At 40.8% G+C, this 26,209-nt stretch overlaps 1 protein-coding gene and 1 long non-coding RNA gene across 2 annotated transcripts; one reads left to right on the top strand and one right to left on the bottom strand.

The window, feature by feature from the left end:
- The first annotated feature begins 4,416 nt into the window (after nt 1-4,416).
- On the top strand, nt 4,417-23,306 carry LOC147179814 (uncharacterized). The gene is made up of 4 exons (XR_015094104.1): nt 4,417-4,490; nt 5,328-5,424; nt 7,860-7,944; nt 22,952-23,306. It is a non-coding gene; the product is annotated as an uncharacterized LOC147179814 (long non-coding RNA).
- On the bottom strand, nt 20,584-24,676 carry snai1b (snail family zinc finger 1b). The gene is made up of 3 exons (XM_086069082.1): nt 24,462-24,676; nt 22,924-23,436; nt 20,584-21,240 (listed from the first exon to the last, which is right to left on the bottom strand). The coding sequence occupies exons 1-3, from the start codon at nt 24,631-24,633 to the stop codon at nt 21,056-21,058; spliced, it is 870 nt and encodes a 289-aa protein (XP_085925208.1). The 5' UTR covers nt 24,634-24,676; the 3' UTR covers nt 20,584-21,055.
- Between the last annotated feature and the right edge of the window lie 1,533 nt (nt 24,677-26,209).

Raw genomic sequence — 26,209 nt, 5'->3', positions numbered from 1 at the left:
GCATACAAAAGCTTTGATGCCGCCTCTGAACTTAAGAGAAATGCTTGAAGCAATGGTAGTTATTACAAAAACGGCCAGCAGGTGACAGCAGGGTATAAGAGATCAACCAGGGCCATGTTGAAAAAAGCTCTTCTACCCACAGTTTTAAACAGATTTGTGAATAATGATGAAACTTAGCTGTATTCTAATGCTAATGGCTGCAAAAAGGATAGAAATATACTTTTTTTTTCCTGATGAAAGAAGAGACTCTAATCTTTCTTTTGGTAGGTTCCATGTTTGTATAGCAACACCTTGCAAAATCAGTCAAAATCCAGTCAAACAGCTGGGAGCAAAGTGGGTTGCTTCAGTGAAATTGTCTGGGAGATATAGTTAAGAGTGATTTTGGTGTGGGGGCGGAGCGTATTATACACAGGTACATGTTAATTCTGATTTTACATGTAGTCTCTTGGTAGTTTCCCTTAGAAGATCACGGCCTCATCCGGTCTACAAAGAACTCCATTAAAAAAAAAATCTATAAATTTGACCCAATATGGACGTTTGATGCCAAAGGTCAAAGTTCATGGACGCTAACACTCATCTGCGAACATCTTGTTTGAATACTGTTTAATGTTTCCTCATGTAAAATATGCTGTAATCCACCATCCAGGCCAGTGGTGACAGTGTGAAGTGCACCAGGTGGTTGGAATGTAGTTTAGTGAGAGGGGTGGGGAGTGCGTAGGAACCAGCATGCCCCCCCTGCCCCCCCTCCCCCCAGCTGGCCTGAAGGGTTAAACTGCGTGTGGATATGTGTGTCACGGCCTCTCATTAGGGGGTGAGACGCTGCGGCTCCAGACCCCCACGGTAGGATTGCTGGGTGAGTCTGCAGCGATCCTGCCACTTTGATGCCCCCGATCCCCCCCCCCCCTCGGTCCCTCCAGTGGGAGGTTAATGAGCCACAGAGCGCTCTGCAGGGCCTGTTGTTGTAAGATTGGAGGTGCAGGGAGCTTTAAGAAGAGCAACAAGGAGCCTTCAAGACACTGAAATGTTTGAGGTGGTCCATCGCACCGCTCGGATCGGATGACGGCGTCGGCTGGGTATGTTTGGGTGCGGGGATGGGGAGGTTCATAAAACAACACTGAAATGCATCAAGTGGCACCTGCACCTCATACCGGTTCTGCAAATGTCACGGGGGAAACTAAACATGTTGTCGAGAGATGATTGGATGAAATTGAAATGAATGGAAATGCCATTGATCCATCCCACCAAAAAATTGTGTAATAAAGGAAAATAGCATTTTTGTGTTCAAATATCTGTTGCTTAAAGGGTTATACCACCACAGCTACACATAAGACAAAGAACAAAACACTTATTTATAACCACATGAATCAGAAATTGTGCCTGCTTGATAATCAACAGGCTGCTCAGTTTTGTCAATAGTGTTTTATTGACAGAAAGCAAAAACATTTGAAATTCCTCAAATGATCACTCCAGTTCTTGTGAAAATATTGATTTAACTCTTTCCTGTATCCGTCTCGCATTAACGTTCCTCGTGAGTTATTGTATTGTAGTTTGAAATTTGTAGTGATAGACCGATATGTTTTTTTTCAAGGCCGATACCCATTATTAGTAGTCAGGGAGACCGATAACCCATATTTCAAGCCGATATTAAGCTAAATTAAAAACTAAGCAAATAAATAGTTCTGTAAAGTTTTCTACTGCAAATAATAATGATACATTTAAAGTTTTCAAAAATGTTTTTTTTTTTTTACTAATTTGCTCCCCCAAAAAATTATAAATATGTTCTATTTTAAATCTTTTAAGTGTTCCAAAGACGTATCTATACGTTTTTAATGGGTTTTATATTATTTTTTTATGCTAGAGCATACTTAGAATTCTGGCTTTGATACAGCCTCTGAACTGCAGAGAACGGGTGAAGCAATGGTAGTAATTACAAAAACAGCCAGCAGGCGGCAGCAGAGTTTAAGAGATCAACCAGGGCTATGTTGCAAACAAGCTCTTTTACCCACAGTTTTAAACATGTTTGTGAATATTGATGAAACTCAGCTATATTCTAATGCTAATTGCTGCAAAACGGAAACATAGGAATATACTTTTTCTTTTAGTACGTTCCATGTTTTTATAGCAATAGAACACAATGTTTCAAAATAAAAAGTGTAAGAAGTTTCCAGTATCAGCATAATTTTTTCTAAAATGAACATTTAAATAAATCCATAAATGAAAAGTTCCCTGTATCTCACTGAGCGACAAATGCATGCGAATGTAGCTAATTTGGGGTTTTCGTCACGGTTCGTAAAATGTCTTCGCAGACAGTGAAAAATGGTCTGAATATGTTCAAAATGTCTTTGCGGCAAGTAACAACTGTATGTGAACATCTTACAAATCCTGATGAAAACCCTAAATTCGCTACGTTCACAAGCATTCACCGATGATCGGTCTATCCCTAAAAATCTCTCAGTCGTGGGAGAATCTCAGTTTAACTCATTGACGGCTATAGACGTCAAAAATTAATTTGAACTATTTCTACTAGTTTAACTTTTTTTTACCACTTTTTTATTATTTATAAATTAAATCGCGTCAGGCGATATTTTTTTTAAATAATTTTAATTAATTGCTTGATTTCAATAGTTAACTCACGATTAATCACAAATGTTATATCTGTTGTAAATGTAAAAAAAAAAAATCTATGTTTTTATACGCTTGTTAACAAAAGTGGAGAATTTTTTTTAGACTAATGAAATTTTTGACGTCTATACCCGTCAATGAGTTGATGAAATGACAGCACCCATCACCACGAATCAAACAAAATGTTCAATCTCAGGGGCCCATAGTTGCGTTCTATCTATTGCCATCTGTAATTAGCCAGCCTAATTACTATTCTCTCTTGACTGATTTTGCTGTCTGTCTGAGTGGCCTGAAAATTGACCTTCGCACTCTCACGCATTGCTGAGCAGGCAGCGTCAGACGTGTCGATCCGGGCGCGGCAGAGCAAGCCTCGGCCCGCACGAGCAGAAAAAAACAGGTGCTCCTGCTTTCTTTCCTTCCCCTTTCTTCTTCTTCTGCTCATCACCATTCACAGCATTTCCCCCACTTTTTCTTTGCACACCTGTTGAAGTGTGAGGAGTCATGCAGGCTGAGCACAGCAGCTTTGGATTAAGTGAAGAACTGCTGCCAATCAGTGCGGGTCGTCATTTCCAAACGACATCACAAGAGCTCCCCTGTGGCTCCCGTGGGCTTTTGGTTAACTTTAGGTCAACACTAACTAGCGTGTTAAATGAGATTTTTAAGATGCATGTAAGCACGTGTTTTTGTTAAATGTGTTTTATTTGAACAAAATATTGTTCAAAAACACCATTTCTTATCGAGCGTGGAATATGCAGAGGTGGTAAATCCAGGTCTGGAAAGTAAAAACCCTGCCACAGTTTGGCTTTAGCCCCAGGTGCTAGCTAGCTAGCTAGCTTGTTTACCTTTCAGGGAGCTAGCTAGCTAGCCAAACTGTGGCAGGGTTTTTACTTTCTGGACCTGGATTTGCCACCTCTGGGCATATGTTTCACTCAAATACGACTTGATTTACAATCAGTCATTTGGACCAATTTTTGTTTTGACTTGTTAGCGCAGACTCGAGGTATAAACAATTCTTCAACAATAATCTTCATGCTGTTTGTTTATTGTCACTCCCAGTTGAAGTTTATTGTACAACAATACAGTAGATTGAATGAAACAAATCAAAGAACCAATCTGCTAAAATATAACTCATTTTTTGCAAAGTACAAAGATGTCTGTGAATATCATTAAATCATCTTTCTGTATATGTAGCTATCGCTATATCAGTTATTTTGCAGTTTTTAATGGAAAATGGATGCTAATTCGTTAGCACGTTTATCGCGTGTTAGCATTAAAGTAGCCGAGTTTTGTAAGAAAGGTTTTGTGATGGTGATCGTTTAACGCGACACTTTTGTTTTTGCTCCCATTTTGATGAACTCAGAATCTAAAACTTCTTCCACATACACAATACTGACAGTCAACCCCCCCCCCCCTTTCCCCAACAATATTTGAGATAAATGGTGATATTGTGTATGTAGAAGAAGTTTTAGATCTTTGAGTTCATCTAACAAAATGGGAGCAAAAACAAAAGTGTTGCGTTTATATTTTTGTTGAGTATTGATGTCCACGATTGATTAAAAAAAAAAAACCTTGGGAAAAGTGTCGAAAGAGACGCCGATGTGGTGTGACAGATCTCGGGGCGACAGCTGTTGCAGCACCTTAATGCACCCCATCACGGCAGGGATCAACCCCGCTGGGATTACCCAGCTGTTTGAGATCTGGGTGTGATAGTCCCTTTTGCTTTGACTTTAACATTGATGACAGGACAGGGTTAATCATTAGTATGTTGTTTTTAACCCCCCTTCTTTTAGAATGAGCAATTTGGAAGGATCCATGAATGCACAGCTTCTCAGACTGTGATGGAAAAGACAGATGTTTGCATACAGTTGGTGAGTTCAGAGAATTTCTTATCCTGGACTTTGACTACTGGTGTTCCTCAAGGCTCAATGTTAGGCCCTCTTCTATTGAAAATCAAAACATTCATTTATTTTTATTTTTATATATACTGTACACGTATATATACTATCCTGTATAAATTGTCACTCACCTATTCTGCAAAACACACCCTGTTCAAAATGACAACACTTCCGGCTCTGGCTTTTGGAGATGTTATCAACAAACGTAGTTTTCAAACATCTTCTATGTAAATTGGATGTTGTCTTTTCAACTTTCAATTTTGCAGACAGAGCCACGTCACCATCCATGCAGCCCCACTTGTCTAAATATGGCATTCTGTTTAATATTGCGTTAGTGAAATATGAGTTATGAAGCAAAATCCAGCTGTTTTTATCCATCTCAGGAGGCGGCCATTTTGCCGACTTGCTGTCGACTGAAGATGACATCATAGTTGCTGAGGTCTCAGGCAACGACCAATCACCGCTCACCTGTTTTCTGAAGCTGAGCTGTGATTGGTTGTTACCTGAGACCTGAGCAACTGTGATGTCATCTTGAGTCGACAGCAAGTCGGCAAAATGGCCGCCGCCTGAGTCTTTTCCCGCATATGTAATATAAATCAGCATGTCATGTTTAGACTAGTGAAGCCACATATTATTGTCAAGAAATGTTTACGGTTGACTTGATCCAGCCTATTTAAAACTGAGCGCTACTTCTTGGCTACCGATTAGTGCAACCTGTTTGAGACACAATTCCGGAATAACAAATATGCACATTTCAATTTTGCAAGCCTCTGATTTAATTCATCCATCCATCTTCTACCCGCTTCTCAGGATAATCAGCCCTTTGCTGACTTCAATCGGAAGAGGTGAAACGCTCAAATAAGGCCCCCGTTATCGGCACTCGCGTTCATCTGCCACGACGGCGAAGGTAATGTATGCACATCTGGAAAGAATTTTATTGGAAGCCGACCAACAATTATGAATTGCGCGCGCGTGTGTTTGCGTAGCACTGCATGGGTTCTGACATGTGGGAATCCTCTCAGCGTTCTCCATAGGGGGTTGCTTTCCTAGGGTTTAAAAACAACACACTCGCTCGGGGAAAGACTTCAGTTTGAGATGCGTGTGGACAATGTGTGTGCGTGTTTGGGCACATGTGCGTGCATGCATGCCACTCTCCTCTCTTCTCATCTGGTCAGGCCCTCTAGCTGGTAATCTGAGCATTGAGATTAGAAAGAAAAACAGCAGAGAAGAATGTCTTTGGTTGAGCCAGCGAGGAATTTACAATGGCCTTCAGGCTGCTTTGACCTCTCCCTCCCTTTCTCTTACACACTCTCTCTCTCACACACACACTCACACACACACAGATGACAGTATAATTTCTTTTTATAACATCATTTCATCATTCTGGCCTCTGTTCTTATCAGGGTGATAACTTTAGACACATCGAGTGTAAACAGTGATGTCACAAAGGAGTTGAACTCAGGACACTCATTTGTTATTGCGGCCGCGTCTGGTTTTCTAATCTAATCTAGGTTTTCATACTCTTGTTAACAAAAGTAGAAAAAAATGTTAAACTAATATAAATATTTCTAATTATTTTTTTACGTCTATAGCCGTCAATGGCAGCAAATTAGTTAAATAATTTTTATGTTTTCCCAATAATTCGTTATAATCTTTTTTTTACATATCCTCAAAATATTTATTAATTTATTTATATATCTTTTATACTTTAATTCTGACTCAACTTTATAAATTGTCTATATAATCTTCTTACAGGCATTTTGCAGCCCGTTGGTGGACTATTTTTGTGTCTATAAATCTTACTATATTTCCTTATATTATGTATTTAATAAATTAAATATATTTAAAAAATTCCTCATATGCCTAATCAACATCTGTTTCCTTATAAACCATCTTCCAGTCCTGTTTTATTAAATCATGCCTCAGTGCTGCAATTGCATCTTCTGTTTTCACTCACGATGACTTAATAATGCTTTCCATCCAGTTACTAAAATCTTCAATATTAGAACCAGGGGATCTATATGCACAGCTAACCAATATATTCTTTGTTTCATCAAAATTAATTTTGATAAAACAAAGATGAATAATTATACACTCCACTAAGTCATCATACCACTTCAGTCATGTTGCCAACCACTTTATACAATCATTTTGGATATTAGTTTCTATGGGGTGTCTTTTTCACACGCGTCTTCTGGTTGCCCTCAGGATTATGAAAATGCAACTGTAATATTTTGACGTGAATAAATTGAAATTGGAATTGGAAAAAAAATCGACACAGAACAATGATGTCGTCCAAGCTATGGGTTAAAAGGAAGTCACGTCAAATGAACTGTTTCTGATGTAAACGAGATGTTTGATCAAGACGTGTCAACTTTATATTATATATTTTTATTATACAACTAGTGCTTTACAAAGAAAACGTGACGTCTAAAATAGGGGTGAACCGATTTATCGGCCCCGATTTCCTTAATTTTGGAAGACCGGTGATCGGCCGATGCCTTAAAAATAAACAGATCTTTTCCACCAATCTCATCTCCCTCCTCAGAGGTCTGAAAAAGTCAGCCACTGTCCTCCTCTGCTGAGATGACTAATAGGATTTTCATTTTTATTTGAGAAAAATACTTCTTGTGCAATTAATACAACCCATTTGTATTATTTCCCTGACATTGTTCAATGTTTTCCAATAAAACAAGATTGGAACACTGAAGGTATATGTTGCTTGTAAAAAAAAAAATCGGTATCGGCAAAAATCGGGATCGGCAGGTCCGACTTTTTAAAAGATCGGGGATGGGCCAGAAAATTGTGATCGGTGCACCCCTAGTCTAAAATAATACAGTTAAAAGAGTTATTAAGAGACACGGAAATGTAGAGCTGAGCGTAACTATGAAAACAAATTCAGTGTCTCCTGATGATGTTGCCTAATGGCAGCATGTACAAATTAAGAAGTAATGGGCCTAAAATTGAACCCTGGGGAACACCACAGGCCATCTTGTGTCTCTCTGACGAGGTGTGTTCCCCCAGGGTAGCATCAAAATGTTTGCCTTTCAAGTAGGATTTAAATCAATTCCTGAGTGGAAGATCATGTTTTGTAATCTGTATAACAGAATGTCATGGTACAGCGTTCAAAGCTGCGCCGAGATCCAGCAAGACCAGGATGGAGAGCATGCACTTGTCCATATTCATTTTAATATCATTTCAAATCTTGATCATCAGGGCCGTCTCACTACTATACTACTGATACGTTCCCATCTGTTTCTCCGACTACCTCCATCTTGAACTGATGTTAGCATGCGGGCCGGGATGATGCCGCATAGACGTTCATTGACGTTTTGATTTCAGATGGGACAGCTGTGCGGTCACACAAGCCGGACCCGATCCCCCCTCGCCTCGTCACAGCCGAGCAACCTGCCTTCCTGCCGCAGCGGTAAGTGAATGTTGGGGGGGGCAGACGCAGGGGACAGGTGTTGGGGACAGGAGGTGCCGAGTGGCCCGGGGGTGTGGTCAGGTGGTGGCACACCTGTCCTTACTTGCACAAGGGGGTTCCAGTTACACGCATGCACCGACAAGTGTGCACATGACTCCAGGTCAGAAAACATGCATGATGATTGTAACTAACTCTACAAAAAAAAAGGTCCTTGTCATTCTTTGCCAGCTCAAGACCCCGATTTGTAATTTGAGTCCTCCATTAAATCTAAACTCTTAAAATCTCTTTTCAGCCCATTTACTGTGATGAGATTACATTTGTGGAAAATTGTGCATAATGGTGGTTTGTGTCAGCTGAAGACAGCTCTACAAATACATTGGTGCCTTGAGATACAGGTTTAATTTGTTCCATGTGCACACTTGCAACTCAAATCACGCGTATCTCAAATTCTCGTTCTCCAATGAAATGAATGGAAATGCCTTTAATTCGTTCCAGCCTTCCAGAAAGCAAACCGACATTTTGTAAGGTTTTTTTTTTTATGAGAAAAATTGCACTCTATAACATTATACTTTATAATAACATACACTAATAATTAAATACTTCAACATAAATTCAACGTTAAAATAAATAATTCAAGTTTTTGTCACACTTTGCATCAATTGAATGAATGGCCATTGCGATTTTACGAAAGAGCTGACTTTTCAATTCAGAATGTTTTTAATTTATATTTACAATGACTGAATTACAATTATGAAGAAAAAAAGGTATTTTCATCTTATCCTTGGTGATGTCAATGTTGTGGAGCACTTTAGTGATTGTATGTGTCACTTTCATAAACAACTATAAGCTAAATCATTTGACCAGTTTTTGCCTCCACATAATTTAAGATGTAATCAAATGTTTGTAGAGTTTTTATCATGTCCTTGAAATTTCAGAAGAATTGGTGTTCTATAAATGTATGCATGTTAATCGATAGTGGTTTGAATTGAAGTGAATCGAATTGAAAGAAATAATTGAACTCGCGTGAACCAAAATTGAATCGAATCAGGAAATTAGTATCAGCCCTAACTGAGAGCACTGTTATCTTGAATGTGTAAATTTGTCGATTCACTACTTGTGTTAAAAATTTTGTTTGTGTGTGTTTGCTTTTATGTGTTAGCATTAGCAATAAGCTAGCAGCCTCAGCTGTGTTATTGTCGCTTTGACTTTCGGATTGTGTTTTAAACACCCGTTTCATTCTTCTTGTTTTGTGTTTAGTTAATAAACATATTGAAGCTTCTTTTTGACAAACTGTTCACTATTTGCTACTATTTTTCTCAAGTTTGCACTTGCAAGTCAAAGCAAAAATGCAGCCCAGCATTGGCTCATATTGAAACAACAGCAAGCCGGGTGACTCGTATCTCAAGGCAGCACCGTAATATATAAAAGCATTTTCTCCGCCACATTGAAGCGATCTCACTTTACGTTTGTAATGTTTGAAGTTAAATTTATCTGAGAAGAAACCGCGAGTCCCTTTTTAAAGCGTGTAAGTGGACACCGGCGTGTGTGGCACATGCTGTGTTTGTGTAAAACGTCAAAGATGGGGGAGACAGGCGTCTAGCCCCGGGGTGTGGATTTCAAGCAGGTGCATTCGCGGGCACCGCAGCTCCTCCAGGGACAGGATGGGACGGCACGAGGAGGGAGGACAGAGAGGGAAGACAAATCTGTGCTTTCTGTACTGAAACACTCACAATTCCGAATTCAACGGTTAATCTCGACCCATCTCGGCCCCTCTATTGAACACCCCTCCCTCACCCATGACTGTATTCTTGGATGAGTGGAATGTGTAAGGACAATAGAAACCGTCCCCGTCCTTCGGTCGGCACCCCCCCCCCCCCCCTCGGCCCACGCAGGTCCTGACAGGAGAACAAAAGTGCACCTTGCACCTCTCCGGAGCACCAGTAGCCCCCTGGGAACAAATAGCTGAATACCTGCGCTAAATAAGAAGGAGAGAAGGAGTGATAGAAAGACACAACGCAAGGTGAAAAAACAAGAGAGGATGAATGGAAAGTATTTCGCTCTCTCTGACACATTTCTGATGCGCCCTGCCAAGTGTAACACAGACTCATACAGAGGTCCAAACTAAACACAGGCCAGCCTGCTGTCTTGTAGCCTCTGTCCTCCTCTTTCTTTAGTCACTTACTCCTTTTGACATCTGCACACGCAGGGTGAACTCGCCTGTCTTGTGTGTGATTTTGTATTAGGTTTTTATTTGCTTAGATTTAGTTTAGTTTTTATTGGTTTTAGTATTAGTTTTTTTTTAATGAGCTATTTCTTGTGTGCAAATGTAAAAAAACAAAACAATGGGTGGATGGATAATAATAATGCATCAGATCTATGTAGCGCTTTTCTAGACACTCAAAGATGCTTTACAATGGAATGGATACATTATCCATGCGCTCACACATCCACACTGTGGTGGCAAGTAAGTATTTAAGTAGCCACAGCTGCCCTGGATGGTTGGATAAATTACCGGATGGATGAATAAATGGATGGATGGATGAATAAACGGATGGATGGATGGTCAGGTGGATGAATGGATGGACGGATTAATAAATGGATGGATGGATAAATAAACAGATGCATGTTTGGATAGATGGCCAGGTTGATGGGTGGATGTATGGATGGATGGATGAATAAATGAACAGATGGATGATGGATGAAAATGGATGGATGAAAATGGATGAACAGGTGGATGGATGGATGAACAGATGGATGGAGGGGTAAATGGATGGATGGATGGATGAATAAATGGATTGATGGATGGATGGATGAATAGATGGATGGAGAGATAGATGGATGGATGAAAAATGGATGGACAGGTGGATGGATGGATAAACAGATGGATGGATGGATGGATAGGTTGATGGGTGGATGGATGGATGGATGGATGAATAAATGAATAGATGGATGAACAGATGGATGGATGGATGAAAATGGATGAACAGGTGGATGGATGGATGAATAGATGGATGAACAGATGGATGGAGGGGTAAATGGATGGATGGATGAATGGATGGATGAATAGATGGATGGAGAGATAGATGAACAGATAGATGGATGGATGAAAATGGATGGACAGGTGGATGGATGGATGAATAAATGAATAGATGGATGGAGAGATGGATGAATAGATAGATGGATGGATGAAAAATGGATGGACAGGTGGATGGATGAAAATTGGATGGACAGGTGGATGGATGGATGGATGAATAAACATGGATGGATAAAATACACGGATGGGTGGGTGTATGGTTGGATGAAAAACAGATGGATGGAAGGATGGATAAATAGTTGCATAGATTACTCCCTGTCAGAGGTCATCAACTCTGGTCCTCGAGGGCCCCTATCCTGCCATCCTTTCTTGATTCTTCCCTCCTCTAACACACCTTATTCAACTGATCAGCTCATCAGCAAGCTCTGCAGAAGCCTGATAATGATCCTGATCATTTGAATCAGGTGCTGGATGAGGGAAACATCTAAAACATGCATGATAGCATGTTGAGCAGTTGATGCCTCCTGACAAAGTAATAGCAACATAAATAGAACGCAAAGATTGAAACAAAATGATTTAATGCTGCAATCCAATGGGGTACCGCACGAATGCTATTTTTAGGCCGCAAGGTCACGTGACTTCAGCAGCTTGAACCGGGAGGAGGTAAAAAAAAATGAAGCCGGCTCATTGACGACCTATGCTAGTAGCGCTTGTTTTGTTCTCGTTTATCTCCGGAGAAAAACCATGCCGAGTAAACGCAGCTGTTCTGGAACTCTCAGAAACGACTCCCGACACGTCCACTTATGAAGGATGTTTTCTTCATTCATTTCCCGAAGCCCAAACTTGAGAGGGATGAATGTGAACGCGGATCAGCTTGTGCGGACGTCTAAAAGAGCAGTTTAACGCCAGCGAAGTGAAGCCTTTCACCTTCATTTGTAGTAAACATTTTGTTGGGGGCCATGCATGCATGCTCCTACGATGACAATCATGCTCTTGCCGGCCACCGCCGGCCCGATGAGGTAAGCGATTGATTTATATTATTATTATTTTCGCTAGTAGACTGTTTACATGCGTCAAGCATGACTGGCCGGCCGAGTTGAACCCTCTCGCTAGTCTCATGAATATTAATTAAGTGTGGTGACGTATATCTTGCGGTACCCCATTCATTGTGCTGTTCCTTCCGGTGTGCCCATTTTGGCCACCGTATTAATACTTGTTAAGTCATGTAGACACAAATGAAGAATACTATTTCTTCTACTGGTACCGTGAGTCAGTAAGATGCTGTAATATTGGTCTTTTTTGTAGAGGATAAAGAATATAGGACTGTGAGTATCATATTATCTATCTCCATGTGTTATTCTACCGTGCAAATATCTTTTGCTTCTAAAACTGGCTAATCGATGCTAACCATTAGCAAGGTTGGGAGGGTTACTTTGAAAATGTAATCCATTACAGTTACAAGTTGCCTGCTAAAAAATTTAGTTAGTAATGTAATCCAAGTACCGTGATATTAAAGTAATGTAACTGGATTACTTTTGGATTTACTCCAATATTGAGTATGCTCATGAAGACAAAATAAAAATAAATATCACCACAATATATATTCTATACAATGTGCCCCTTTTATTTGCGGGTGAAAGGGACCCGGGCAGCCGACAAATAGCAAAAATCCTTGTGTAGTTAAAAAGCATGTAGGCGATTGATTCATTCATTCATTCATTCATTCATTCATTGAAGGCCATATGCTGTTTTGAACTGTCACTGAAAGCAACCACACCTGACAGTTTGATGGATAGATGGATAGATAGATAGATAGATAGATAGATAGATAGATAGATAGATAGATAGATAGATAGATAGATAGATAGATAGATAGATAGATAGATAGATAGATAGATAGATAGATAGATAGATAGATAGATAGATAGATAGATAGATAGATAGATAGATAGTCATTCAATGAGGATGACGATGTGTGACATCAACTGCAAAATGAACTTTTATCCCAGTCACAAGTTTAGCCGTGTATGTATGATGTTTAAATAGTGAATTGGTGGGAGGAAGATTTGTTTGTAAGGTGTAACTCACATTATGGTTGTAGGCTAGCGGGCTAGCTAGCAAGAAGCTACAACGCGTAGCAAACTTTCGCTCCGAGTAAATTCCAGTGAATACCGGTCGCCATTTCCTCCTCCCGTCCGTGAAGCTTTTTTAAACTGCCCGCGTGTGGAGGACACGACTAGTCAGTTCGTTCGTTCGTTCCCACCTTCCCGACATGTAGCAACAGTCCCTCTCTCGCCCTCTTTCGTACTCTCTCTCATCGCAGAAATTGTAATCCCTCGAAGTAATCCCCATTTTTAATAAATGTACCTGTAATCTGATTACATGTTTTTTTCCCTGTAACTGTAATGGAAAATAGAGTTACATTTTTTTTTGCAATCTGATCACGTAACGGCGGTACATGTATTCCGTTACTCCCCAAGCCTGACCATTAGCATGTCAGTGGTGTTTTACCTTGTTTGTTTGCATGAAGCTAGGACAACTTTTAAGGCACAGATACAGTATGTGGTTGTTTTAAATACACAACATGAAATTCTCTTTTGGTTTGACAGTAAACTGTGAGTGGCTTGAAGCTATATTTTGATGAATAGTTCAATATTGGCCAAACTTCTGTTTATTTCATTCATTTCTATCATACAGGACTCAAATGTACAGATCAAAGCTAACAAAAAATTGACCGAATGATGGCTCGTATCTCAAAAAATGCGCTCGTATGTGAAGGCACCGCCGTACAATGTCGAAACGGGAATGGGCACTGACACGAGGTTCCCCCTGTTCACACATCATCTGTTTACCATCACGGCCTGTTTGGCTCATCCTCTCCCCTCTGACCCCGTGGGACAGACGAACGTCTGTATTGAGAAAGAAACAACTCACACAAGCGCACACGGCCCATTGAATGGGACATCAGGAGTACGGAGGTGGACAGGAAATGGTGCGTAAAACCCCCTGCTGGAGGCCATATCCTGCGCTGGGTATAACTGGTCCCGATTGGTAAAAGCCAGCTTGCAGTGTCTATCCAAGTGTCACACATGCCGATCAATGCATGCACGTTAACGCTTGATCAAGTCGCAAATTCAACCGTAGGACGAGGACAGTCTGCCTGCTCTTGCAAAAAAGAAAAAGAAAAAAAAGAAGCTGATTTGAGAGTTGTGCTTTGAGTTACAAGCGGAACAGATCAAAGATGTATCTTAAGGCATTACTGTACATTGAAAAAAGTGGAATTTTCCATGTAACATCACCACAGCTTGGAGAGAGGGCTTGAAACTTTAACCCAGTGACTTAACAACCCCCCCACCCCCCCGGCTGGAATGGGATCCGCCAGTGAATCAGCGCCACAAACCTGCCAGTTGTGCTCTCGGCGACATCCACACGATCGTCCTCAGCATCCCTCAAAGTCCCACAAAAAGTCCTCCAGTACATTTGCAGCAGTCGCACCCAGATGCTTCACATCAACACTGTTTTGGAAGCCAAACACTACTGACAAGCCACTTCCTGTGACCCAAACATTACCACAAATGATGTGCACTGAGTCAAGCAAAAAGTGCTGGGAAAAGTTTGTGTCATGTGATTTGTGCAACGCTTGTTTAACTACAAGTGACGAGTTCAAACGCAAAAAGATGGCGTCTGCATTTTTGGTCATTTGAGTAAAATGAGTTGGGGTTTTTTCTCTTTTCTTTTCTTTAATTGTTCCAGGTTAAAGCTTTTCAAATGTTATACCCATCCCCAGACCTCAGACCTTCCTTCAGGGGGGCAAAAGTAATGCACATGTAACCATATAAACAAGAATTTAATGAAGTGAGCCTGTTTTGACCCATCTCAGGGGACGGCCATTTTGTCCTGGGAGGGGGGTGGTGGCCATTTTGCCTTGCCACTTGTCGACTGAATATAACAAAGGGCTCAGCTTGCGCATGTCACATGACCAGTCAAAAGTAAGTGGCACTACTAGGCAAAATGGCCGCCCCCGAGGCACAATGGCCGCCCGTTGAGATGGATCAAAACAGGTGGATTTTTCTGCTTTATACATTTCCACAAATGCGGGAAATCTGAATATTGTATTTAGACTATAGTGAGAGCACATAGAACATATTACTAAGAAAATGTTTGACTTGAATTCCCTTTTAACTTGAATGGTACATACATTTTAATTTAAAATAATTATAATCATGTAATTTTTACGACTAAAACCGCTTCCTTGTTTTCAAGATGCCTTGTTTTTAATGTTAGGCGCCAAATAAAAGTGTGAAAGCCAATAAGCAGTGAACTCATTCACTGCCATTGACGGCTATAAACGTCAAAAATTAATTTGAACTATTTCTTAGTTTAACATTTGTTTCCATTTTTGTTAACAAGAGTATGAAAACATTAAGAAATATATATATCTTGTACATTTAGAACAGATATAAAATTTGTAATTAATTGTGAGTTAACTATTGAAGTCATGCGATTAATTACAATTAAAAACTTGATCACCTGATGCCCCGAATTTTTTATCTTTTCTTCGTTTTTTATTCATTCACTGCCATTGACGGCTGTAAACGTCAAAAAAGGATTTTAACTATTTCTATTAGTTTAACATTTTTCCCATTTTTGTTAACAAGAGTATGAAAAACCTTGATGTTTTTATTGTACATTTAGAACAGATATACAATTTGTGATTAATTGTGAGTTAACTAGCGAAGTCATGCGATTAATTACGATTACGAATTTGAATCGCCCGATGCCCCTAATTTTTAATAATCTTTTCTTTTTAAAAACTTTTTTGTAATGTTTTTTTTTTGTCGGGCGATTACAATTTTTAAACGTAATTAATCGCATGACTTCACTAATTAACTCCCAATTTATAATTATTTTTAATAAAAAAATAAAATTACAATTAAAAAAACATTTATTTATTTTTAAGAAAAAAATTTTTAATCGCCTCTTGCCCCTAGTTTTTAATAATCTTTTTTTAAATGAAATTATGGCAGTGAATGAGTTGAAATGGCACTTGTCGGCTTTTGCGTTTGTACTTGCTAGTTGTTTAGCAGGGTGTCCTTCCTGTGCTTGTTTGGGATCTCAGATTAAAAAGAAAAAAGAATGATTTGAAGACTACTGTTAATTGGTGTGGATGGGAGTTGTCTGCCTTCCTGTTGCCCTTGTGATTGGCAGATGATCATGTCAGGGAGCGTAACCTTGCTGAAATTAGAGGATATGGACGGACGTTCTCAAATAATTATCCAGTGATGTTGATATTGCATTCCTTCATTGTGAAAATTCTAAATGAATGGCAATCCCCAACTTTTCCCACTTTAATACGATTTCCTGTTGTGGGGAATCACATAATTACTTTGACTAAAGCGCAGCAGACGGAGCCGCCGTCTCGCTGTGACACGGCAGTATTGTATGTCTGTCACTAATGGCTGCGGAATGTCACATTAGTCAGGGGCTGCATGTGTGACACTTGCCAACACTGAAGCACTTTGAGGCCCACAATATGATCTCCCAAACGTGGACGCGCACCCACGCGGGGTGCGGCGGTGACCTCATTGCCTCAAAGCGACAACGTGATGGACTGTCTCTTACACACCACAAGAGTTGGATTTCAAAACAGCCAGTATAATTCTGTTTTTTTGCTTAGATGACGCAAAAAAAAAAAAAGTGTGTCGTGAGTGTCCCATGCATATGTGTGGAGTCTTTGCGGGGGTGTTTACATTGGGCAAGCTAAGTCATGCAATCTGAGATGCAGCTTCTCGTCCCCCCCCCCTCTTCCCTCACATACACACACATGTGCATCCACCTCTCAACACTAGGAGCTACTGCAGGAAACTCGTTGTTACCTCACCAAGACACGCTGGCGTCAGTGCGTGCGGGTCAGGAGGGCAGCGGGGGATCGCTAGACACGTTGCTGCCATATGTCGGCCCTCAGCTGTAAGCACTCAGCACACACTTCCGCCCAAAGTTCTTGTGAGGTAACAAAAGTTTGCGGGGCAGATGGCCGTACGAGCTGAGACGAGACGCGTCTGTGGGTTTCTGGTGAGAGCAGGAAGTGGCATCAACTCACTCTAGCATTCCCTGAGAACTTTGGAAAATAGTGTACATTTCTTTAAAATAAAAAAAACATTAAAAAAGAGACCTCAGGTTGTTGAATGCCACTCCCTATTGTTAGTATTGGTACTCGCCCATCCCTAATTTAAAACTGCGCAAGCTCGATGCTAATATACAATGGAAAACTACATCGACATGTTAACGATTAGCATTGGTATTCACAGCCTTGGAACACTTTAAGCAACGGATATTTGAAAACAAATGGTGGCAGGACACATGCAGGCACACAAAATCACAATTCTCACAGGTGTATTTTCTTCATGCTTTGCCAAAAAAAGAAGATCAATATCATTGTACAAAGCAGCTTATTGTGTCAGTCTGCGTGGATATACTATACTGCCTCCGGTGGCCAAGGCAGGAACACCAGAAACAGCAGTAACTGATGCAATAAATGGTAATGCCATTTCTTTCGCACTCTATTTAATTATTTTAAGTACAGTATCATAGAGTGCTACTTTCCTTCTTTTTTTTTCTTTAAAAGCACATTATAAAAATGTTTGCTGTTTTTGGGGGCAGGCTCAAGCGGAATAATGGCATGTTCATTCATTTCAATGGGAAGAGATGATTTACAATACAAGTGTTTTGAGTTACGAGCATGGTCACGTATCGAAGTGAACGCATACCTCAAGGCAGCTGCAGTTTAAAATGACTCCCATTACAACTTCTACAACTTAAATATGTTTCGCCTGGTCACTCATTTTGCTTGAATACAATTCTGCCAGGGTGTGTAAACTTATGCAATCAACTGTATCTTACATATATTACTTGTGATTATAATAACGCTTTAAACACTTGAATGATTGAACATTTGATGGATCGTGGTCATGTTTCTGACTGATTGTGGTTGCTAACAAGCTAATGTAGCTTTACAAAGGCTTGTTATGAAACTCCGCATTTAAACGAACCGCTTTGATTGGCCGTGACCGTTCACACAGCACACTTTGTCTGTGAAATTACCAACATCGGGTCTAACCTGGCTTTGCGCAGATACATCACAGGATTTATTCCAGTTCCAAAAATGGGTGTCAAGCGATTAAAAAATGTTCAGCGTAATTAATTGCGTGACTTCAATGGTGCACTCATGATTAATCGCAAATGTTATATATGTTCTAAATGTACAATAAAATGTTAAATATTTTTTTATACTCTTAACATAAGTGGGAATTTTTTTAAATGGAAATAAGCATCTGCATATTTTAGTATTTGATACAGTAATTTCATAAGAAATCCTAAAATTGAGTTCAAATGAAAAAGATGTACTGTACTGTAAAAATATCGAGTGTGATATTGATTTGTGTTGAGCTCATTTTTCTGCCACTAGATGGCATAATTGCATTTGTAAGACGGTGACAGCTCAGTGCATTTTTATTTTCATATTAAGATTGATCTCATCTTTAAATCAGGGATGTGATTTGACCAAAGTGAAATTATCTGAAAATTTAGCCGGGGATCTGGGGGCCGCGGGCACTCAGCTAGGTCCAGAGCTCATGGGTTTTCCGTGTTTTTGAGTACTTTCAATGCACTCAGATGACAAAGAAATAGACAAAACAACAGCATAAATTTTCAATGTATATTGAACTATCCCATATAAAATTGCAGTTTTAGTCAACTCAAAATCAGTCACATTCAAAAACATTGGACTGCCTTTGCTTTTAAAAACTATCACTGAGAATATCATCATATATATTTACCATGCAATAAATCAATCATTCTTAATTTAATACATAATGCATACCAAAAACATAAAATACCTCATGCAGCAAGCTCTGGTAAAAACACAATCATGCATTCGTCGAAAGCATGATTGACTAAGATCATCTCTGTAACTGCATACATCAAGACAGTCAACATATTGAAAACTGAAAAGTGCAAACATGCAGCATTCATTTGAGTTTGTGTCAATGATTAACCATGTTAAATATTTATGGCCATTTTTATTACGTTATAATATTTTCGAAAATTTGATTTCGATTAATTTGAAAAGTTTACCACCGACCTCAAAATTCACGACTCTGTCAGCAACTGCTACAGGTTGTTGGGGTGGATCACGTCTCTCTATTACCGCTTCCGATTGTGATGTCAATAAGGGATGGAGGCCGTAAAGTTTTGGAGTTTTCGTTTGGGCACCGAAACTTCCAGCGATGGAATAATTTGTTGTTCTTGACTGGAGTTCTTTCACGTGTTTTTTGCTCTTTGCGTGACTTTCAAGAGCTTTGAAACCTCTCCCGCCATAGTCAATGGTATCACGGCACCAAATGCAAAGCGCTTTCCCGGCACGATCGATCTTCCGAATAAAGTCACTGAACAAATTCGTCACAGTCTTCTTTCCAACATTTGTAGATATATCCTTCTCTAACCAGTCCCATCGAAACTTGTTTTTTACGATCTTGTCAATTTCCTTAACTCGCGGAGCATCTTTGCGTTCGATCACGGACATCTTTCTTTAAACACCCGGCAAAAACGTCTGAGAAATGAACAATGGCATACTCCTATGCCTTTATAACAAGCGCGTTTATTGGTCAACACGGAGACTTCAGCCAATCGCAAGATCAGTTTCATTTCAGTTACGGAAACACTAAAATGGAATGCTGTCGAGAGGCGAAATCTGATTTTTTACCACTTAAAAAATTGTAACATTTTATTTTTGGAGATAAAAAAAGCGTAATTCCGCGAATTAGCGGAAAAATCACATCCCTGTTAAATTGAAGTAACTTGTGAAATTCTGCACATTTTTAAAATTGTAAAATACAACCCCCGGTCCCAAATATATGCATTATTAGTATATTTAGTATTGACGTGGACGCGTCTGCTGCGTTGCGACTGGAATTCCCCCAGTACAGGCTTTCCGAGGGGCGGTCATTAATCACATGTTAAAAAACATTAGTAGCGTTATAGGAACTTTAAATTAACTCAAAATTAATGCACTAATTTTGACACCCCTAATATATATATCAACATTTCAGCAAGGAAAAAAAAATTTATATAGTTGTTTTTTTTATCTGAACTTTAAAAAAAATTCTGAAGATTCTGTCTTTTTCCCCCCATTTAGTTTGTGTTGAATTAAAATAAATCGATTTTTGCTTGTCAACAGAGACCACTTCTCCGTCACTCACCGGCTCCAGTCTTGTATGTTGTCCACGTGTTCATCCAAGTGCATGCTGACAGGCTGGCAGGTGTGTGCAGGTACCCCCCCCCAAAAAAAATCACTCACCATCACACAAAGCCACCCCCACTCCCACTAACGCACACAACTCTATCTTCCCATTGAGAACCTGTCGCATCTGTCCTGATGAACTCATTCGGAGTTGCGAGTCGGTACAATGCTTGCTGAAATGTTGATTAATGCCCGAGCGTTTCAAACAAACACCATGACAGGATGCAGTATTTTCTACAACAATGCTTTTATTTACATGTGACAAAAAAAAGGGGGGGGGGGGGGGAACGCAGGTGATGAACAAAATAGTCGATAAAATCATGATATCAAAATATTAAAAACACACACCATTAAGACACCAGAAAAATGCTGCAGATGCAAACTGGGTCCTTTTGGTCAAGCTTGAGTGGTCGGTTCACACGCTGCCTAAGAAGATGGGTGAGTGGTGGTCACCTGTCGCCCACCTTCACAGGCAGCTGTCTCAACACACACACACACATCGTGTATGTATAATAAGGAATGGCATCCACGCGTACGCACCAAAAACACACCCAAGCAGCTGCAGTCCCGGACCGGCCGGCACCAATGGGAGCTTCCTGGGATTTAACTGCATGTCCAGCTGCTCTCGTGTCATACGTGCTCGCACCGTTGACGGGCGGCGGCTCATCTGAAATCTCACTTCTGAAATCAAAAAGGCACTCAAGTAGTAGAAGAAGAGTCCTCCGGGTGGAAACGGGGCCACCGGGGAGGGCTGCTGGTGGGAACGCGGGCGGGTCCGTCTATGAGGCGGGGTTGCCGCATCCCGAGGCGTTGTGTTTGTGCAGCAGGGACATGCGGCTGAAGGTGCGAGAGCAGGAGCCGCACTGGTACTTCTTCACTTGCGAGTGCGTCTGCAGGTGAGCCCGCAGGTTGGAGCGGTCGGCGAAGGCCCGGTTGCAGTGTTGGCAGGCGAAAGGACGCTCACCTGAGGGAAGGAGGAAAGCTTGAGCTTAGACGTGCAGCAATTCATTGATTAATTGATAACCATTTTGATAATTGGTTAATCGGTAAAAGATGAAAATACAGGAGAGTAGTAGCCCCCCCCCCCCCCCCCGTCCAAATATATTATTAGCAAGGATGCGGGAGTACAGATGCTAAGGTATCGGGTACTCATGGAAGCTGCCGAAACCACGCACCGATAACAAAGGCAAAACAAAATCAAACATTGAGAAAGTCCTCCTCGCCAGTAGTTGGTGCTATACTGCAGAAGTTTGATACATTTCACTTGTGGCTGTTTTATGATCAGATATTAGAAACTAGAAAAATAGGAAATTGACATTCATTTCTGGCCATTTTAAGGATAAATGCCATCTCGAGATATATCATTTAATTGGTAAGTGTATTAGTATACAGCCTGTTTTTGTGAGCCCCAGGAACATTATGCATCATAAAATACTTAATGAATAACTCATGTAGAGTCAAAAAAGCAGCAAAATCTAGCTGTTTTCAATCATCTCAGGGGGCAGCCATTTTGTCCCTTGCTGTTGAGTGAAAAGGACATCGCTGCTCCTCGCTCAGCTAACGACCAATCACGGCTCACCTGTTTTCTGACTCAAGCTGAGCCGTGATTGGTAGTTGGTTGAGCTCTGAGCAAATGTGATGTCATTTACAGTCAACAGCAAGTGACAAAATGGCCGCCCCCTGAGATAAAAACGGGTGGATTTTGCTGCTTAAAGGGATACTTGACTCATTTAGCCTTTTTCAGCAATAAAAAACTGCATATTTTGTCTAGAATGAATTTGATAACTTCATTATTTTTCATGTAGAATTAATACCTTTAAAAACACATTTTGCCACTTGCTGTCGACTGAAAATGACATCAAAGGTTTTCAGGAAACAGTTAACGACCAATCACGGCTCACCCGTTTTCTGTGTTTGGTCTTGTGACGTTCTCAAGCTGAGCTGTGATTGGTTGTTAGCTGAGCAACTGTGACGTTATTTTCAGTCAACAAGTGACAAAATGGGTGCACACGTGATGTCATCTTCAATCGACAAGTGTCAAAATGTGTTTTTAAAAGTATTAATTTGACATGACAAATGATGTTATCACATTAATTATAGACAAAATATAAACTGGTGAAAATGGCTAAATGAGTAAAGTAATAGAACTGGTACTCCACAAACAATATTAACTCATTCACTGCCATTGACGGCTATAGACGTCAAAAATTCATTTGAAATATTTCTATTAGTTTTTCACTTTTTCCACTTTTGATAAGAGTATGAAAACCTTTTTAAAAAAATATTGTACATTTAGAACAGATATTAAAAATTAATTACTCGTGAGTTAATTATCGAAGTCGTGATTAATTAGATTTTTTTTTTTTTTTTATTAAATTAATTAATTGCATGACTTTACTAGTTAACTCACGATTAATCACTCATTTTATATGTGTTTAAATGTACAATAAAAAAAGTGGGGGAAAAATGTTAAACTAATAGAAATAGTTCAAATGAATTTTTGACGTCTATAGCCATCAATGGCAGTGAATGAGTTCATCAGAACGCTGTCTTTAGACTAGTAAAGGGCACATATTATCATAAAGAATACTTACGGGTTGACTTCAATTTTCCCCTTTTATATTGAAATAATAACCCTCAGACCAACCTGTGTGCGTGCGGATGTGTCCCCTCAGCAGCCACGGTCTGGAGAAGGCCTTGCCGCAGGTGGTACACACGCACGGCAGCGTGTGCGAGCGGATGTGCATCTTCAGGGCGCCCAGGCTGGTGTACTCCTTGGGGCAGTGTTTGCAATGGAAGGCGGGCCGAGAAGCGGACGCCTCGACGGGCAGCGACGGGACGCACGGGTGAGACGACTGGTGGCGGGACAGCGCCGACAGGCAGGTGTAGCGCTCGCTGCAGTGCATGCAGTGGTAGACGGCTTGGAGGACATCCGGGCTGGGGGGGTCCGAAGAACGGCCGTTGTCTTCGTCCTCGTCGCCGCTGCTGCTGAACGGGGAGCTGCTGAGGTCCAGAGGCCCGAGTGGTGATGGAGGGAGGGATGCCGGGGCCGCTGGGGAAAGGGGGGCCGGCGTGAATGGGGCTGAGGGGTAGCAGGTGAGGGCGGAGCTGTGGTTCTGGGTTGGAAGGTCAGCTCGGGGGAAGCTTTCTGGGACAAAAGCTGTCGAAAATAAATCAGAGTGGATTTAATTTTTTTAAATGTGGCTATTTTGCAGTGAACACCTCTGATTGGTCAATCGCCGGAATGGGTGAAAAAAATATATAAAAAAATATTTGTAGCTCTTGTGCGACTCACGGCAAAATATCCACTCCAATAAATCAATAAATACGACAATCTAATAATGTATATCAGGTATGGGCAATCGGCGGCTTGAGTCGTCCACTGATTAAATTTATTTCACAAAATGCCCCCCCCCCCAAATAATGTAATAAATGTAAATATTCTATGAAACACTTTGGGTAAATGGGGAAAAAAATCCCCAAAAACAAATATTGGGGGGGGGGGAATGGGGGGTGAGGTTTAAATCAGCAAATTTGAGGGTGGCGAACTACGAATGTAGTTTTAAGATGTAATATCACCATTCACCATTAGATAGCAGACATGTCTTAGTTGCGCATACATACCGTTCTAATGTGCAATGCAATTTATTTATTTTTCGGATTTGGAATGACATGCAGAACAAATGTGCCTCGATAGATTAACATTTTGAGCGAGTTGGATTTTGTAAAGAAAATACACTAAATGAGTTCTTGCACTTTATGTTTGTTTGTTGTTAGGCAGTTTTGCGCCGTCCTTCTAAATAGTAAATTTTATGCACTGGAAGAAATTTAAAAATCACAGTATGTGTTTGTTTGTTTTTTTTAGCTTCAAACTTTTCGTTGGGTTAGGATAGTTAATATTAGAAATGCATAATTATAAAATGAAATTTAGGAGCACGTACTTTATCCGTATTTAAAGTAGCATTTTTGTCATGGAAGTCAAATGGTCTTATGCGGCCACTTAAGAAGCACCGATGAAAAATTGCCCCCGAGCATTTAAGTTGCACAGCTGATGAACATAGTGACTCACATAACTTCAATCTAGCACTAACACGCTAAACTTGTTTTCCTTCTTGGAAGTCTTTCCCACATGTTGCTTTTCTCCGAGAGTTAACATTACGAAAAGTTTGCACAACTCCAACATACCAGTTTGGCTGTCCAGCAGGCTTTCTCTGTAGCATGGTTTCTTGCTGGAAAAATACTTCTTGACCAGGAATGACCGAGGCATGTTGTCTTTTCGAAAACAAACTCGTATTTCCCACGGAAGTGGCCCCCTTGTCTTCGAGAGGCTCGTGGAGTCCGGAAGGCCACACAACATCCACCGAGGCTCCAAAAATGTGCTAAGGAATCAGTGAGGTCTCGTCGCCTCCTCAAATAGTGACCGGCGTAACGAGGGGAAGGAAGCGGGCCGGGGTGGGTGGGCACGCCCCCGCCCGAGGACACACCCAGCAGCGGCTCCACACACCGCAGGTGCCGCGTGTGCGTGTGCGTGTGCGTGAATGGCTGCTTGCGCTGCTAATGACTCACAAAGGGAAACAATGGCATCATTAAAAAATAAAAATGTGTTCGCAACAAGCCCCATAAATACAATTCAATTGTACATCAACGACATTCAGTTTAAGTGACTAAAAATTGGGTTCACTGAAGCTTGGGCGCCCCCTGTCGGCGTTCATTCGCATTGCAACCAGATTAGCTGTATTAAAAAAAAAAAAAAAAAGTACACATCAGCCAAGTGAGTCAAAAATAGCAACAGGCGTCCAAGTAAAGCTGCTTTCAGATCCCTTCCCAACCCAGATGCGCATTTTACGATGGCTTTTGTGTCAACTTGTTGCTCGGGGCTTTATAACGCGTTCCATGAGGAGGAAATTCACGAAGAACGCGGAAGACTTGAAACGTAACGTTGCCGTATATGATCCGGACCTAAAATGGATTTAGCTGACAGAGACAGTAAGAAGGCGCAATCCATTTTTAGTGCGTAAAAGGTGTCATGAATCAATCCTATAGCGCTATATTATTTCCATCGCCTCATCTTTAGTCGTGCACAACAAGGACTCGTCAAAAATCAGGTGTCAGTATTGTTGGAATGTCACAGTGGTCCTGCTTAACATTGCAAAGAGAGCCCAAAGCTCCCACTGGTTGCAGGCTGAGCTGTGCGTGTGTGTGTGTGTGGGGGGGGGGGGGGGGGGGTATGCATTTGGGGGTGCACCTGTCTGTGTGGGCGCCATTGTAACGGCATGCCCAAAAAGTTCACACGTCGTTAGACGCTTGTTGACGCCGACGCCACGGAGACTGGAGGTCAGAGGGCAGTGCGCTAATAAAAATAAAAAGCAAATAGCAGAGACGCGTGAAAGTCAGGCGGGTTGTTCGTTCGCTGTGGTGGTGGTGGACTGTCACGGCAAATTGAAAACCATGCAAAGGGGACAGACGAGCTGCCCTGTATAATTTTATTAGATACACAATCTGTGTCTAGCGGCTCATATAGAAATAAAGATACAATCGATACACACAGAGGGAGTGAAAAGAAAACAGCTGATTACACCAGTGTTGCAGTTTAATTGTTTTGAGGAGAGCGACGATTTGTGCTGCCTGCGAGCAGGTCAAAGCGACCTCGTGAACCGGAGAAGACATCAAGATGTCAAGTTTTCAGCTCGGAGCAGATGTTTGGCTCCGTTGCTTTAGGGATTCAACATGATACGATGAGTGTTGCCATTGTTGCATTTATCATGGGAATATAATTATTGTGTTCATAATTCATTGAAAAATGTGTGATATCATGTTCTAACATTCCAATATTTGTTTTTTCCATTTTTAAATAGAATAGAGAATAAAAATGATTTATTGTTCAGTCAGGTGGAAAATTGTCTTTGGCTCACCGACAGTAGTCAGAAAGTCAA

The sequence above is a fragment of the Leptonotus elevatus genome, chromosome 2, assembly GCF_054856555.1.
Source record: "Leptonotus elevatus isolate MCC_2025b chromosome 2, RoL_Lele_1.0, whole genome shotgun sequence".
Classification (NCBI taxonomy): Eukaryota; Metazoa; Chordata; class Actinopteri; order Syngnathiformes; family Syngnathidae; genus Leptonotus; species Leptonotus elevatus.
Note: the sequence above shows the minus strand (reverse complement) of the source record. Positions and strands in the feature narration are given on the sequence as shown.